The sequence below is a fragment of the Denticeps clupeoides genome, chromosome 4 (assembly GCF_900700375.1).
Source record: "Denticeps clupeoides chromosome 4, fDenClu1.1, whole genome shotgun sequence".
NCBI classification, from domain to species: Eukaryota; Metazoa; Chordata; class Actinopteri; order Clupeiformes; family Denticipitidae; genus Denticeps; species Denticeps clupeoides.
The window spans coordinates 31013648-31030326 of record NC_041710.1 but is presented as its reverse complement, the minus strand read 5'-3'; the positions used below and the strand labels follow the sequence as shown (position 1 = coordinate 31030326).

General features: G+C 42.4%; 1 protein-coding gene across 5 annotated transcripts in view; it reads left to right on the top strand.

Annotated features, from left to right (window-relative positions):
• The window catches only part of LOC114788325 (receptor-type tyrosine-protein phosphatase F-like), a 38377-nt gene extending 22279 nt beyond the window's left edge, over positions 1-16098 (top strand). For 2 of the 5 annotated variants that reach the window (XM_028976794.1, XM_028976795.1), the window contains exons 13-33: positions 21-47; positions 1888-2005; positions 3450-4028; positions 4227-4324; positions 4576-4832; positions 5548-5629; positions 5821-6045; positions 6335-6501; positions 7786-7898; positions 10168-10265; positions 10785-10908; positions 11210-11391; positions 12048-12167; positions 12323-12477; positions 12551-12836; positions 13530-13708; positions 14084-14210; positions 14368-14493; positions 14672-14826; positions 14924-15059; positions 15255-16098. In XM_028976794.1, coding sequence (XP_028832627.1) covers positions 21-47; positions 1888-2005; positions 3450-4028; positions 4227-4324; positions 4576-4832; positions 5548-5629; positions 5821-6045; positions 6335-6501; positions 7786-7898; positions 10168-10265; positions 10785-10908; positions 11210-11391; positions 12048-12167; positions 12323-12477; positions 12551-12836; positions 13530-13708; positions 14084-14210; positions 14368-14493; positions 14672-14826; positions 14924-15059; positions 15255-15323 — 3423 coding nt within the window. In that variant the 3' untranslated portion in view covers positions 15324-16098. The remainder of the gene's footprint in view (positions 1-20; positions 48-1887; positions 2006-3449; positions 4029-4226; positions 4325-4575; positions 4833-5547; positions 5630-5820; positions 6046-6334; positions 6502-7785; positions 7899-10167; positions 10266-10784; positions 10909-11209; positions 11392-12047; positions 12168-12322; positions 12478-12550; positions 12837-13529; positions 13709-14083; positions 14211-14367; positions 14494-14671; positions 14827-14923; positions 15060-15254) is intronic. The other 3 variants (XM_028976796.1, XM_028976798.1, XM_028976797.1) reach the window with 3 other exon arrangements.
• Positions 16099-16679: the final 581 nt, after the last annotated feature.

Below are 16679 nucleotides of genomic sequence, written 5' to 3'. Positions count from 1 at the left end.
TGTCATGTGTTCTCCCTCAGTGGAAAATTGAGGAGTCCATGGATTATGTGAGTAGCTGAGTGCTGAGTGTGCTGGTTTGTTCTGGCTTTGTTGGGCCTGACGGGTGTTTTGGGGTGTCTGCGTGTCTAATTTTGCGAGAGACAGGGAGTGAGAGAGAACTCTTGCTCCCTTTTTCTCAGCAAGAAACTAACTGTTGCTTTTGCAAACCGGCATAAAGAAACAGGCGATTAAAAGAATGTTTTAGGTACAGAAACGTACACCGGAAAAAAGGAACAGGCCATTGAAAGAATGTTTTAGGTACAGAATGCAGATGTTTTTTTCGACTCACTCACAACAGCATCTTTTTCTTCTTGTATGTGAAGAGGCCATCTTTGTGTTATTTGTATGCGTCTTCAGATTTTGCCTTTTTTCCCACATCAATGGGAAAATAATGGAACTTTTTGTTTTGAAAAAGACAGCTGGCAGTATGGTAACAGATGTTATAGATCTCATTATTTTTAATACCAGTAGATTATATATCTACCTGTACTGAGAGCTCAAAGTATGTGTACGGAATGGTACATGGATCTAGTTCAATACTAGAAACAGCATCATCAGATTGGATAAGGTAACTTGTGGAGTAATTTCACTGTGATTTTGTGGACAAAGGAGCTGGAGATGACAGGTCTTTCAGCCCATCTCAAACTTCACAACCTAATGACAACAAAGGTCAAACGTCCTACCATTGCATCACTGACCAAGACACTTAAGCCTGAGTTGCTCCAGGGGAACTGGCCGTCGGCGAAATACTTTAATTGTAAATATTATTTATTTCCATGTCTCCATGTCATTTCTATCATGCTATGATTCATCTCCATCATCAAATCACATCTTACCACTGGGCAACCATATCTTTCCAGGATGTGGTTAAGGATATCCTTTGAACCAGTCGCCCAATGTGGAGCTTTTAACTGTTCAAACACAAACCCTCTTTTTTTAAACAATGCCTGATGAACACCACCAGTTTTTTGGGCTACTGCATTGTGCCTTGCTGCTCATTCAGATGTGGAAACTTGAAAAACTGTCATGTTATACTCAATGAGCGCCACTGGTCTGGTCTAACACAGATGGTGGTGGTGTGTCTTTGTGTATGTATGTGTGCTGCATAGTTTGGCTTATTATGTGTCAGGATCTGGTCCAGAAGGGGCTACTCTGGATCCGGAGTTCGGACTGGGTTTTCATTTTGGTCCTGTGCTATTATGTTTCCTGATTGTTTTCACCTGTGTATAATTGTGTAATGCTGCCCTGTTCGTGTCTGTTCACTGTTGGGTCATTGTTACTTGATGTGTCCCTGGTCATGTTCAGCATGTATTAAACCCCTGTTTCGTGACATGGGCGCATGCGTCCTTCTTCCTTGCCATGTCCAGCCATCGTTCCAGATCTCCTTCCTCGCCATATCAATACGCACGACATCTTGAAACGGGTTTAATACATGGTGGACAGGGGAAACATCAAGTAACAATGACCCGACGGCAAACAGACACAAACTGGGCAGCATTATACAATCAGACACCGGTGAGAACAATCAGGAAACATAATAGCACAGGACCAACATGATACTCCGGTCTGAAGTCCGGATCCGGAGTTGCCCCTTCTGGACCGGATCCTGACATTATGTGTTTTTCCTGCCCCCATTAAACCCATCAGATCTTACTGGTGCTTAATTTACATACATTCAAAGTATTCTAATTGTTTCTCAAGAAAATCTGATGGCTATAAAATGGGTGTAAGGGTTTGTGGTGGGTGGCTGTTAAGGCGTGCCCTATCAGAGATGAAGTCTCTTTGGAGTGGCAGATATGTTGGTTTATGAGGATACTAATGGCTGTGGGTGTGTGGCTGCTTTTACAGGAAGCCTATGTGACTGGACTTGCCGCCGAGACCAGCTACTCCGTTACTGTGGCTGCATATACAGCTAGGGGCGACGGTGCAAGGAGCAAAGCCAAATTTGTCACCACCTCTGGAGCAGGTGACCATGCGCTTTCATTCCCTTTATTGAGCCCGAACAAACACTGGTCAGAACTGATGTATGCACTGCAATCGACGAAGTGGATTTCTATATTTCTTTTTATTTGGGATCATTGGGCATAGTTTTCAAACTGGCACTTGGATAAAACAACAAAGAAAGGCAATGTATTTGCTGTATGTTGCTGTATTTGACGTATTGATGGGCGCTGGTGTAAATCATCAGGCTTCTCCCATTTTAAAAATCATTAAAGGTCCCCTATTATGAAAATGCTCTGTGATTTGATGTAAAAGTGAGCACAAATGTATTTTTAATTAGTTTTGTCACGTAAGACTGAAGAACCAGTGGCTTCGTTGAATTTTTTTCTGGAAAAACACAAACACGACTTGCTGTCTGCACCAAACATGAAGTGTTAATTGACGTCATTTCGGTGAATGCCTGCTTAATTTTATAGGCCGCTTTGCTCCTCATCCCGCCTCTCTCCTCCTCATTTGCATTTAAAGCTACAGACACTAAAACGGCGAGTCCTGGAGAAATGACATTGTGGGACTGGCTAAAAGTGGCTGTATATCTGTACAAAGGCTGAATTTCTTACAGACTTTAGATACAGTATTAGGGGACCACTAAGACCGACATAAAAACAATAAAAATTCAATAATAGGGGAAAGACTGTGTACTTTGTGACCAAGCTATAGATACAGATTCAAGATTCTTGTTTTAATCTCCTTATTTATGATCATTCTGAGCACACCTTTGAACAAGCCCCACACTCAGCGCCCTCAGTGTAGGAAACACTATAAGCTATATCACATAACCCTGAACACGTCCTCTTAAACAGAGGACAATTTTTCCAAAAGAACAATCATTCATTTTTAAAATATGTGCAATTAACCAAAATGTTTGGCCTTACAAAATTGTGGCCAGTCTTTAAATATGAGAGCTAAAAATGGTCTTTATAAAATTGTTAGAATGTACATGTCAACTGAGTGCACCAAAGTTCTTCAGAGGCCGAACGCGTCCAGCATGGCGCTGCTCTCTGAATTCCATTGTTTTCTGTGGGAGGTGCGCCCAAAGAGTGGCGAGTGACGCAGCCAGCTGCGAGACCGTGGTCAAAGTTGAATATTGTTGAACTTTGACCTCTGTATGTTAAAATGCAATCAATAGAATTTGAAATTGAAGTGGTGCTCAAACCGAGATGCATGAAAGGTTGATTATAGCAGTTCTGCAGTGCTGTATGCTGTAGCCAGTGTAGAAATAGCATGTAAGCACCTATTGATTTACTTTGTAGTTTGTTAACTGAGATACTGGCACATAGTTATTAAATGCATTATGTGGTGGGATCGTGAGGGTGGTGCTCAGTAATGCCGCTACCTTTGCCTTCTTTTTGAACCACAACAAAAAAAAAAACGTCATCAAATGATTTATTTTGTTGCTTTAACCCATGCAGTCCCAGGAAAGCCCACAATGATGATCAGTACCACAGCGGGCAACACTGCTCTAATACAGTGGCAGCGGCCAAAAGATATGCCAGGCGAACTGACCGGCTACCAGTTGCAGTACAAGCGGATGGAGGAAGAGGCCTTCACCACGCAGGAGTTCAGGAACACGGATGACTACTACACGGTGACGAGGCTGCACAAGGGCGCGACGTACAGCTTCCAGCTGCGCGCACGCAACCGAGCCGGCCTGGGCGAAGCCTTCGCAAAGGAGATCAGCACGCAGGAGGACGTCCCCAGCGGCTTTCCCCTCAACCTTCAGGTGGTGGGGCTCACCACCTCCACTACCCAGCTGTCGTGGGAGCCCCCCGCGCTGGGAGAGAGAAACGGGAAGATTGTGCAGTACCAGGTGGTGTACAAGGACATCAACAGCCAGCAGAACGCCACCAACCGGACCTCTGACACCCACTTGACCATTCAGGGGCTACAGCCTGACACCACCTATGACATCCGGGTACAAGCCTTCACCAGCAAGGGCGGAGGCCCACTGAGCCCTAGCATTCAAAGTCGCACCATGTCCACACAGCCCAGTGAGTTGCCCTGCATACCATTTCATTTTTTATAGAATGTTTTTAGGGTACCGTTCCCAAATCACATGCATATATGTGCAAATAAATGCAAGTCTCATCCATATACAGTACTTTGCAAGTTTTTTAGGCAGTAGTAGAATTAACTAGGGGAGGGCTTGAAATTGATTGTGTTAAAACACCTCGTCTGAACCTTTACAGCCTTTGCCACAAGCTTCGGTGTCAAAGCAGTGACAAAAACGTCTGTTCTTCTCACATGGGAGGTGCCCGAAAACTTCAAATCGCAAATGCCTTTCAAAGTAAGTGTGAATTGATGAAGATACACTGATAGACATCCCTCAGCTGTGCGGATTTATGTTTCAGGATGTAAGTGCTTACAAGAGCATACATTAGTAAAATCTAATTAGACCTATGTATGGACTGCACTCAAAAAGAGACGTACCACACCCTCTACCCGTTTACGACTGCATTTGCAAACAGTGCTATCTGCACCACTTTGGATTATGCTTAATTACGCTGTTAAATGAGTTTGAATGGGATCCCTTTGCAGATTCTGTACAACCAACAAAGCGTGGAGGTGCAGGGCAAACTGAAGAGGAAGCTGATCAAACATCTCCAGCCAGACACAGAGTATTCCTTTGTTTTGCTGAGCCGGGGCAGCAGTGCCGGCGGGCTGCAGCAGCAGGTGTCTATCCGCACCGCGCCCAACCTGTTCACCAGCAATCCTACGGAGCAGTGGTCCAGACAGAGCCAGGCAGGGAAGCTTTCTATCAGCCTTCCCAAGATACAGAACCCAGCAAGAGTCAGGTACTGAAACCTGCACATAGATGTTCTTTCATGTCAGGATGGTTATAAAGTAATTACCAGGTAAAATGTAAACACATTACGGGGCAGTGGTGGCCTGGTGGTTAAGGAAGTGGCCCTGTAATTAGAAGTTTGCCGGTTCGAATCCTGAGCCGCCAAAGGCTCCCCCTGAGGTCCCCCTGAGCAAAGCACTGTCCCCACACACTGCTCCCTGGGTGCCTGTCATGGCTGCCCACTGCTCACCAAGGGTAATAGGTTAAAAGCAGATGCAAAAACATTTCACTGTGTACACCGTGTGCTGGGCTGTGTAGCACAGTGACAATCACTTCACTTTCTTTCATTCATTCACATAAAAGTCACAGTGGCTTTTGGGGGAGCCTTCTTTTCTGGTGTGACATGCATATATGTGCAGATCTTGCAAATCACATCCATATATAGTACTTACACTTGTAAGGCAGAACTAAAACTGTGACTGTAAGTAACTGTGAAATGATTTAGGATAGGAATGGATATAAAAGTGTAAAACATGTGGAAAGTTTTTGCACCATGGAAGAGAGTGCAGGGCTCTAGCACTCTAGCGCCTTCCCCTGGCTGCCCACAGCTCACGAGGCGTTGGGTTAAAGAGGACACCTGTGCACTGTGTGCTGTGCTGTGTATCACTATGACAAAACAATCACCTTCACTAATTGCTCATGGCTTCTTGCTCATTTTCCAACAGGTGGTATTACATTGTAGTTGTTCCAGGTACCCAGTTGACCATTCGTCAGTGGGAGAACCCAGATGAGATGGACCTGGAGGAGGTAAATGGAATCCCAGTGCCAAGACAACATATGCTGTAGTCCTGATTATGCAGATGATTTAGTTTTTACTTGCATAACATATCCTAAACCTTTCCCACAACTCTGACTCCACACTTGTAGGGTTCAGCTACTCTGGGCTTGTGCATGAATGTGAGCTTTCTTAAGATTGTGTCGATCTGTTGTTGACATAGCTCTTGGCCAGCGAGGGTCCTGTCTTAAGAAAGAGGAGGCAGGTGGGCTCTTCCAGACCGTACATTGCTGCCAAGATGGACTCCCTTCCAGAAATGTTCACTCTGGGTGATGAGAAGAGATATGAGGGTTTTTATAACCAGCCCCTGTCCAAAGACCTGCAGCACCTCTGCTTTGTCTTGGCTGAGCTCAAAGACCCACAGGCAGGAGTCGCCAGCGGGAAGCAGGTCAGCATCCCATGTTTTAATCCCTTCTAAACCCTGTTCCATTTTCAGCATTTATTTGAACTTTTAGTACTTATTGGTCCTTGTGATGTACTTGTGCAACAGTTGAACAGCAGTCACAGCAGCTGAGCTGCAGAGAACACAGTCGTACAGTATAGGAAAAAGACCAATGATGTCAAATGTTACTTTATAATCAAGTTCCATCATCAAGTGTGTTTTAAAATTACGTCTAACCTAATCTGATTCAAGCGATTGAACTTGATTTGGAAATACTCCAAATTTGTGTTTGCAGCGTACTTTCTCAACTAGTTTTTACTCCGAGCCCCTGCAGTCACGGAGCACTGAGACCTTCAAGAAAAGCATCAGCAGTGAACAGCCAGAGATGTTGTGGGTGTTGGGACCCGTGCTCGCTGTCATCCTCATCATCGGCATCGTCATCACCATCCTCCTCTTCAAAAGGTTGGCCTGCCTGCATGTGTACTCTTAACATTCACCTGTCTCAAAGTGTCCTCATTTTTTTCCCCAATGCATAGTTCTTGCGTATGTTAAAATATATGCATATTCTGTTCATACGTGTTTTCTGACTGCGGAGTGTGAGCGATAGATGAAAAAGTAGCCCAGTTCAGCTGCACATTTGGGAACAGGCCAGTCAGCATTTGGCAGCGAAGAGCTCATATGGACATTGGCTCCTTTGTCCGCTGCAGGATGGATGAAGGGTCCTTGTACAGAAAGTAAATCAGACTATGCCCCCCAAAAATGTGTGCCTGGTGTGTTTGTGCTTTTATTGGCTTGAATTTGTCCCATCAAACACTTAAAAACACTGAAATGTCCTTTTATTAGGCCACTAAAGTGACATCTGTATTTACCATAAGTATTTATTCGGTCACTGACAAAAGGCAGGTGTTAGTTCTGAACAGAGCATATAAAGTCTTTCTTGAGGCTTTTTTTTTTGGCCCTGATCATTGCTAATCTCATTTCTCTCCTTCTGTCTGCTCTCGTTAACCGCAGCAAAGAGGAAAGGTAGGTGCCAGCAGCTTGGAAGTAATTTTCTGACTGAGGTCTTTGTAGACAGAGAGCATGCTGCATTACACTAACAGGCTAAGCCCAAATTGGATTTGTAATACTTGAAAAATGTGTGCTAATTAATTCATTTGTACTTCATTTTCTGCCTCACTAAATCATCACGTTTAATATGACGCTGTTCAGTGGCCCACTTCCAGCTCAGAACAATACATTTACATATTAATTAATTGTTTATCTTTAAACCGGTGGTTCACCAGTCATTCCAGTCATGTTCTATTTTGCATTAAGAGCAAATAGGCCGTTACTCAAATAGTAGAGTTCCCCCGTGTCTTGGTATTTATTTTAGATCAATTTCATCTTTAGCTTTGGTGATATTTTTTTCCCACCAAATCCACCGGAATCTTCCATAACTCTACAGACAGAACAGAGTGCCCAGGGGTATCGGCGAAAGTGGGAATCAGCAAAAAGGAAATGAGTTTAAGAACTGTAATGCTAGCATTAGTGTAGACCATATAAATAATAAATGAAGAGACAATAAACAGACCATTAAGCCACGCTACGTTTTCCAGTCCCAGCCGGACGTGAGCATGTTAATGGGACAGTGCTGTTTTTTTTCCCTCAAGCATTGAAGAACGGACATGGGTTTTAAATATAGAGTAAATATAGTCGGTGAGATAAGTATTTCATAATAACAACCTCAGTTCCTTCTGCTGTTAACAGAAAGCGAGCCACCCCCCTGCCGAAAGACGAGAGCTCTGGTAGTGTGAAGGAGTCGCTGCTGTCTCATTTGCCTGACCCTGTTGGGATGAGAAGGATAAACCACCAGACTTTAGGTTTGTCTGCTTAAACACACACACACACACACACACACACACACACACACACACACACACACACACACACACAGGATATAATAAACCAAACCTTATTTTCTGTCTGGATGTTCTGATCTACCCTTTATTGGACCTGTTCAACTTTCTCATGACATGATCGTTATTGGCCTTCTTAAGGCATTGCTTACAATGGTCTGTGCTAATTATTTACTTCATTGTTGTGATGAAATAAGGTGACCTGATGATGTCATTGCCTGATGCTCTGTGCAATGCACAGACTGAAGCCAGACTGATAAAGAGCAGGTCGGCTCATAGATGAAACTGCACAGCCTGATTAAATCCCAGAAAAGCCTCATTCTGATGGAACAACATTGTTTAAATGCCCAGCCAGTTTTATCCAAAAATCACAAAGGGCAAGAAAGGCACAAGACTTCAGCACTTTGCTATATCCGCTAATGATATCTGCACAGTTTTTCTCCTTTCCACTTCATTTCTCTTCTACTGTTCTTCATTGTTCCGTCTGCAGGGTCAAGCACCCACCAACGTCCTAACACTGCAAGTCAGTATTCTTATGCACAGTTGCGCATCTTCCGCTTTTTGTTTTTCCCTCGCATACTCCTTTTCAGCATCCCTTGTGTGTACCTATTATTTGGTTGTGCTACAAAACCTTTTTTGTTACCAAGGTTAGAAAAAAGCTTATTATTGGACAGCATAACTGGATGCAGGTTTTTTATTTCTTTTAACAGCAAATGATTTTAAATGAATTTAAATTCATTTACAGTGCATAGACCCCTAAATATCACAGCAACATTTTATTTTTGTAATTCTTCAGATGCCTTTCATCTATTTTATTTTTTTAATGACTAATATTAATGAGAACCTCTACAGTGTAGCCTGAGCCCATCATGAGTTTTGTGGGCGAGGAAACTTGGAATGATGAATAACATTATTTACTGGTTACCTAAGACTGACAATAAGGTTTCACTGTAGAACAACTGAAATTGTTTCCCAAAATGTCATTCATTTGAGCATAAATGCTTGACATTGCTGCTGTGGCTGTTGCTCTTCTGAAATGACATTGAAATGAGATGCTATTTAGGTTTTTCTATGTGTGCTAAGAGCCCAGAACCCTCTGTAATGCGAAGCCATGGTCTGCAAACTGAAATTGTCCATTAGTGATGTGGTTTGTAAGAGCTCTTCCACAAATCAGGAACAAAGCTAAAATGCATTCATTTTACATTTCGTTTGCATTATTGTGTGAAAACTCTGTCATGTGGAAGTCAAGTGAACAAGCTCTTAAATCTTTCAATTAAAAATCAGTAATAGAGTTAATTAAATAATCTGTTTATTTAGTGACCACTTAAAGTCCACAGGTCTCATTAGAACTAAGCACAATGTAAAAAGAAATTAGTGCACTTTTGGTTGGATTGACTTTGCCTTTAATTACAACTTGAATTCAATTTCAGTCCATTGTTCATTCTTTCACAAATAGAGCCACAAATAAATCCTGGCATTGCTATCTTGAAATAGACCCATGACATCAGGAAAGAAACAATTCTATGAATGGAAAAGCAGCCCCAGATCATAACACTGCCTCCTTACCCTTATGCAACCACACTCTGGACTCATCAGACCACGTGACCTTTTTCCATTGAACCAGAGTCTGATCTTTCTGCTTCATGGCAAATTGAATCCTTTTTTTTGACCATTAGCCTCAATAATAAGTGTCTGTTTAGTCCCATACATCTCAGTTCACATTGCATAGTGCCTGTGTGTTTTGTACACAACAGCAATAGCAAGAAGGAATTCAGTTCGGCAGTTGGCAAATTAACCAATGACCTTTTGCTTAGATACTTTTGTCACTACAAATGCACTGTGTTATACAACAGTGCGGAAAAAAGAGGTATTTGGCTTCCACCGATTGTGCAAGTTGTCCCACTTAAAAAGATGAGCGAGTTCTGTCATTTTCATCATAGGTACAATTCAACTATGAGAGACAACATCCAGGAAATAACATTGTATTATTTAAAAAATGTATTTGTATGTGGTGCAGATACTCGTCTGAGTACTCTGTTCTATCCAGCCCCGTACAGCATGAGTCCCATAGAACAATCCTTACACCCAAGCTGTGTCCTGTGCTGAGTGCTTTGGTCTGCGACCCTCCTGAGAACATGGAGAACATTGCTCATCCTTATCAGTGTTATAATCTGCTTTTCATTTCCTCTCTCTCTTCCTTCTCACCCTTCTGCAATCGCTTTTTGCCTGTCAGGAATGAGGGAGCATCCGCCCATGCAAGTGACTGATCTGGGGGATCATATTGAACTCCTCAAGGCCAATGATGGACTTCAGTTCTCGCGGGAGTATGAGGTAATAATTATATTATAATTATTTGTATAGTCACACAGAAGCTATACAGGCTTTTGGCTATTGACATTATCCTGGTGTTTATTCCCGAGCTTTTATATGTATACCCTGTCAGTCAAACTTTAACAGTCCATCCTGTTAAAGACTGGTCATGCCTGCACTCATGTTTTCCGTGTTATCAGGGGACTGGGTTTTTTTTGTGTAAGCCCCTGTCGTTACGATGTGCTCACAGCCAGCATTTGGCTTGACACCTCAGCCTTTAGAGGAAGACCCCCCTCCTCAGGGGAGCAGATGGTTCTACTGTCGGACCCAAGTGTGACATTTGACCAGGCAGTGTGCCAAACACAGCAGGTCATCTCCACCTTTGTTTGCCAGTTGCTGTTTTTTTTTTTCTTTTATAACTTGTTTTAAGATCAGTTTACTCTGATTCATCAGATGAGAAGAATTGTAGGATTTGCCGCTGTAGAAGAACCACCTTTTCTGAGTTACTGTTGCTCACTGATTGCCCCCCCGCTGTTTTAGTCTATTGACCCAGGCCAGCAGTTCACATGGGAGAATTCAAACATGGAGTTGAACAAGCCAAAGAACCGCTACGCCAACGTCATTGCTTATGACCAGTCCCGCGTGGTGCTTTCTTCAGCAGATGGTAAAGCCTCATATTCTCTAGTAAAATCATCTAGACATTAGGAATACTTAAAACAGACAACAAAGACGATCCAGCACTTTTTGAAAATAAGATACGTCTTGTTCAAAAACAATAGTTAAAGCCATAGTTACCATGACTATGAAATGTTGTAAATCAGTCATCTGCATTTGGATTTTCAATATTGTCTTATAATACATTTCTGAAAAAGCAGCTCAAACTTCTGCCCCGTAGCGTGTATGAAGGACAAATTCATGTCCATTGGATGCTTGTAAATAGTCCTGGTTGTGTGTATTCGTATAAGCTGCAGGTGTCCCAGGTAGTGACTACATCAATGCCAACTACATTGATGGCTACCGCAAGCAGAACGCCTACATCGCCACTCAGGGGCCGCTGCCTGAGACGCTTAGCGACTTCTGGAGGATGGTGTGGGAGCAGCGAGCGAGTACGATTGTCATGATGACGCGCCTGGAGGAGAAGTCCCGGGTGAGCAGCTACACAGCAGTACACACATTCTGTATAGCTTCTATAATTCTGCCACAAGTATGAAATTCATTTGAATTTTAATCGCTGCAAATATTTGGGATGTTGGGCTTGGACCCGTTCCGGGCTCTAGGTGCCTGAGTCTCCAGCTTCATGTTCCACAGTGACTAAAATGATCGAAATGTACAGCCACAAGCGGTAATGTTAGCGTGGGTCTTTTTGTTCAATCTGCTGTGCCCATTTGCCAAATGAAAAAAGTGCCAAAGTAGTCCGACTTACCATATTCATGCTGAGACCCAGGCTGTAGCTGCTGTAACGATCCAAGTTTCTCATCCAAGCTTGCTGAAGGGAATGCAGAATCATTTTGACTGTAGAAATTATTGTTTTTTTTTTCGCATTCTGAGTTTATGGTCAGTTTGATTTCATTTTATGAATATCAGTGAAATGTGGTGGATTTTTAAAAAAAATGTATTTGCCAAAACCTCAAGTAAACTTTTTTTTGCATTGAATTTTGGGGTGTAAAGAGGCATTTCATCCATTTTATAATAAGACTGTAAAATAACAAAATATTGGATTTCTGTGAATACTGTCCGGATGCACTGTATGTGTCCATAATTTAGTGGCGGTTTTATAATTGCGTTATTTTACCTCATCTACAGGTAAAGTGTGATCAGTACTGGCCTGTTCGAGGCACAGAGACGTATGGAATGATTCAGGTCACCATGCTGGACATGATTGAACTGGCCACTTACAGCGTCCGCACTTTTGCTCTGTATAAGGTGAGTCTTTATAAGAGTTAAAACATGAAGCATGTCTGCAGTGTAGAGAAGAAAAAAAAGTTTTTTTCACGGGGTTACTCCTGGGTAAAAGGTCCCCCGTGACCATAATTTACTTTTAATGGAGTTCAGCAAATGTTTCTACATTTGTATTGCAGAGTGGCTCCAGTGAGAAGAGAGAAGTGCGTCAGTTTCAGTTTATGGCCTGGCCTGATCACGGCGTGCCTGAGTACCCTACACCCATACTGGCCTTCCTGCGTAGGGTGAAGGCTTGCAACCCTCCAGATGCTGGACCCATGGTTGTCCACTGCAGGTAAGCATCATTTTCATGTATTGGGATGATGTGATGAATTACGCGGAACTGAGTTTTCGTGTGTGTCCCTTAGTGCTGGAGTAGGTCGAACGGGGTGTTTCATTGTGATCGACTCCATGCTGGAGCGCATGAAGCATGAGCGGACAGTAGATATCTATGGTCACGTGACCTGCATGAGGTCCCAGAGGAACTACATGGTGCAGACGGAGGAGCAGTACATCTTCATCCACGAGGCTCTGCTGGAGGCAGCCACCTGTGGAAACACAGAGATCCCTGCACGCAACCTGTGTGCGCACATCCAGAAACTTTCTCAGCCTTTACCTGGGGAGACTGTTACAGCCATGGAGCTTGAGTTTAAGGTGAGCTGATCGCCAGCGCCCTCTTAAGGACATTCTGGGAATTTTCTCAAAATGCACCGATGGTACATTACGTTAAATGTTTTTGTTTCATTAATGTTTTAAGCAACCTGGAACCTTTTTGCAAACAGAACATTAAAAAAAAGAAAGAAAAAAGGAAACCTACATTTGGTTCCAGTATGTTTGGCGGGAAAAAAGTAAAAACAAGCACCTGCTGCATCCATAGTGCCAGATCTGAATCTATAACATTTAGCCCTGGGTTGTTCTCCCTCCCCCTATGGCTTAAATCCAGAGATGAATGTTTTGGATATTCGGCAAGTCTCAGGCAAACGTGTCTAAAGACCCCAGCCGAGCCACCGTATGGCACTTCATTTCAGACAAACGCCTGTTATCTGACACATCTTCTGTATAATTGAATTAAAATGTGCCCCTTTGATTCAGTCTCTGTGAGTAAACCTGTGCTAGTGCAACAATTCAATGGATGATTAAAGAATTCACTTCACTGGATTCTTATTAAGATATGCAGAAACACCAATGCAGAAGCAATATGTCAATTTTAAATGAGTCTGGCACTGGTCACACTGATACGGTGCAAGTGCTCCGGTTTACATAACAATTAACACTATTAACAAAGCTTGGAATGTTTAAATGAAATGCTTCTCTGAATTTTGTTTTATTCCTTTTCTTTCCTCACAGAGGCTGGCTAACTCCAAAGCTCACAACTCCCGCTTCATTAGTGCCAATCTAACTTGCAACAAGTTTAAGAACCGTCTAGTGAACATAATGCCTTTTGAGTCCACCCGCGTGTGCCTGCAGCCTATCCGAGGTGTGGAAGGCTCGGATTACATTAATGCCAGCTGGATTGATGGCTACAGGTAATGCAAGTGTTTGGATCAGGACGAGACTTTGCTTTGTACCACCCTGGGTTTCCTTTATTTAATGCAAGTCAACAAATTAGTGGCATAGTCCCTTGCCATGTAGAAAAGATAAAAAAAAATGTATACACTGTATATGGGTTAAATGCCATTATACATCCAATCAGGTGGCATCAAATATTCTGAAAAAAAGCCTACTATATCTTATACATGGTCATATGTTGTGTGCAGGCATATATTCCTCTGACTTAATTTTTTTCTTCAATTGGATTACATTAAATCTATGCAATGAGAATTATTATTGTCAGCCTTTCATACTTCACAGTGCATTTCAGATGTTGAATGTGTGGAAATACCTTGCCCGTCTATTTCCAGGCAGCAGAAAGCCTACATCGCCACACAGGGCCCACTAGCAGAGACCACCGAGGACTTTTGGAGGACGCTTTGGGAACATAATTCCACCATTGTGGTGATGCTGACCAAACTTAGAGAGATGGGAAGAGTAAGCAAAAGCAAACGCTCTCTGATCGGTTCTCTAATATCTCAATTTGAGCACTATCATCTTTGTTAGACCATAATTGTGCGGGGAGATTGGACTTTTGCTTTTCTTTTCTACCAGAAGACTGTTTTTCAGTCTGTTGCCTTCTGTTTTTCTCCAGGAAAAGTGTCACCAGTACTGGCCCTCTGAGCGGTCTGCACGGTACCAGTACTTTGTAGTGGATCCCATGGCCGAGTACACCATGCCCCAGTACATTCTGAGAGAATTCAAAGTCACAGATGCCAGGGTATGTCCAACATGTTCATGTGCTGTTCAGTTCACATTTAGCAGTGAGTTATTTTGCGTGGACTTTAATGGCTGCCATCCTTATATACAGGCATTCAGCTAAAAGCATATACCTCATATACTACTGTACACATAGACGGAAAGGAAGTGTAATGTATGTCCATTTTGTTTTTCCTCAGGATGGCCAATCCAGGACCATAAGGCAATTCCAGTTCATTGACTGGCCAGAACAAGGAGTGCCAAAAAATGGTGAGGCATTCATCGACTTCATTGGTCAAGTGCACAAAACAAAGGAGCAGTTTGGGCAAGAAGGACCAATCACAGTACACTGCAGGTGGGTTTTGTGTGAAACGCATGCCTGTAGATATACTCAGAGTTGGAAATGGTAGAAAAAAACAATAACCATCATGTGTGCACCATATCGTTTGCAGCGCTGGCGTGGGCAGAACAGCTGTGTTCATCACACTCAGCATTTTACTGGAGAGGATGCGGTACGAGGGCGTGGTGGACCTTTTCCAGACGGTCAAGACCCTACGCACTCAGCGTCCGGCCATGGTACAGACTGAGGTGAGGCACACAAACTCAACAATAACAGAGATGACGTGAGAGAAACACAATTTAAAAGTAATTTATTTTAGTATCTTTGAGTTCTCTAGTCCTGTGGATATTATAGTAAACATGGACTTACTGACTACATCAGAACAATACTGAATTAATGAATTAGCTAATAACATCTAACAACATGACTCTGTGTCTCTTCAGGACCAGTACCAGCTGTGTTACAGAGCTGCTTTGGAGTATCTGGGGAGCTTTGATCACTACGCAACGTAGCCTTTCGTGACGGCGCCCTGGAGGAAGAAAATACTCGAGAGTGCCCCGCCGTTCCGTACACAGAGCTGTCTCAGCGGTGGACTTGCACCAAGACAATTTTGACTTCTATATTGTATAGCTGTTTTGAGTGGCAGTTCTTGTTTCTGTTTGTCATTTAACCTTGACATGCACCTGAAGGCTACTGGTAGCACTAACCAATATTTTAATTTCTTATGAAAGTTCAGAAAAAAAGATTACCACTTACATGTTTTGTAATAATTGTGTTTCTCATATCACATATTCATCTCCAAACTGTAGGTGCTCTGCAGTGTCCAGAACTTGGAACACCCAAATATTTGTATTATGTATTTATTTAGCAGAGAGGACATGTTTTTTAACAGTCCTAGGTACTAATTCCAGAGAACCACTGTTCTTTGAGCTGCTCGGTTTTACATTGTTTTTTTTTCTTTTTGTATAAAAAGAGGAAGTAGCTCTGAATAAGTTGAATTTAAAAAGCATTTTTTTAAAAGCAGAGCAAGAATATTTTACAGAATTGCAGTATTTGTACTCAAGTAGAAGCTGACAGAAGCCCAACTAATATCGTCCCCTCTCAAACAAGGAAATCTACAGACATCCATATTCTGTAGACTCGTCTCTGATGGGCTGTTTTAATGATATAAGTTATGAAAATGTTCTGTATTACCCAGAGGAGGACATTTGAGGAATTTCTATTTGTTTAATAAGGGAATTGGAATGTTAAAGCTAAATTAATTAAAAACAAATGTCCATAAAGTAAGCGAGGTTTGTATGTATTTTTTTTTTTTTGCCTGATTGCTTTGTATATAAAAATATGTGTAATGAGCTAAGATTTTACATCATTTGTCTTTTTCATTTTGAATTCATTTGTCAACACTTCCACACTGGACCTTGTATCCCCCACCCTGAAAGGAACCCAGACGGGCGATCAAGCAACCAGAAAATATAGATATTCTGTATATACTTATTTATCTTGTATCCTCAAATGACATGGCCTTATTTGCACTAGCTCAGCAAGACCAAGTATTTATCAAATATTAAATGTTAATTGCTGTGTTAGATTCAAATTCACGTTCATTGTCTTAAGAATGTTAACACGGGTTCTGTGTCATTTTAAACAGTACAGCGTAAAAACGTAGTGTGGAATGTACGAGATCGGAGTTCGTGACGAGTGCTGGAAAGAATCGTGGACGTGCAGACCGAGTCGGCCATTTTCTATCCTGCACGGAACTGGTCAGCGCAAGAACCAAAGCAACACTTTTCATTCATTTTTATCGTAAATTCCCATTTCACGTATCTCACTTACTGCACCGAAAACAAGCAGAAGTGACACTGAAAAGT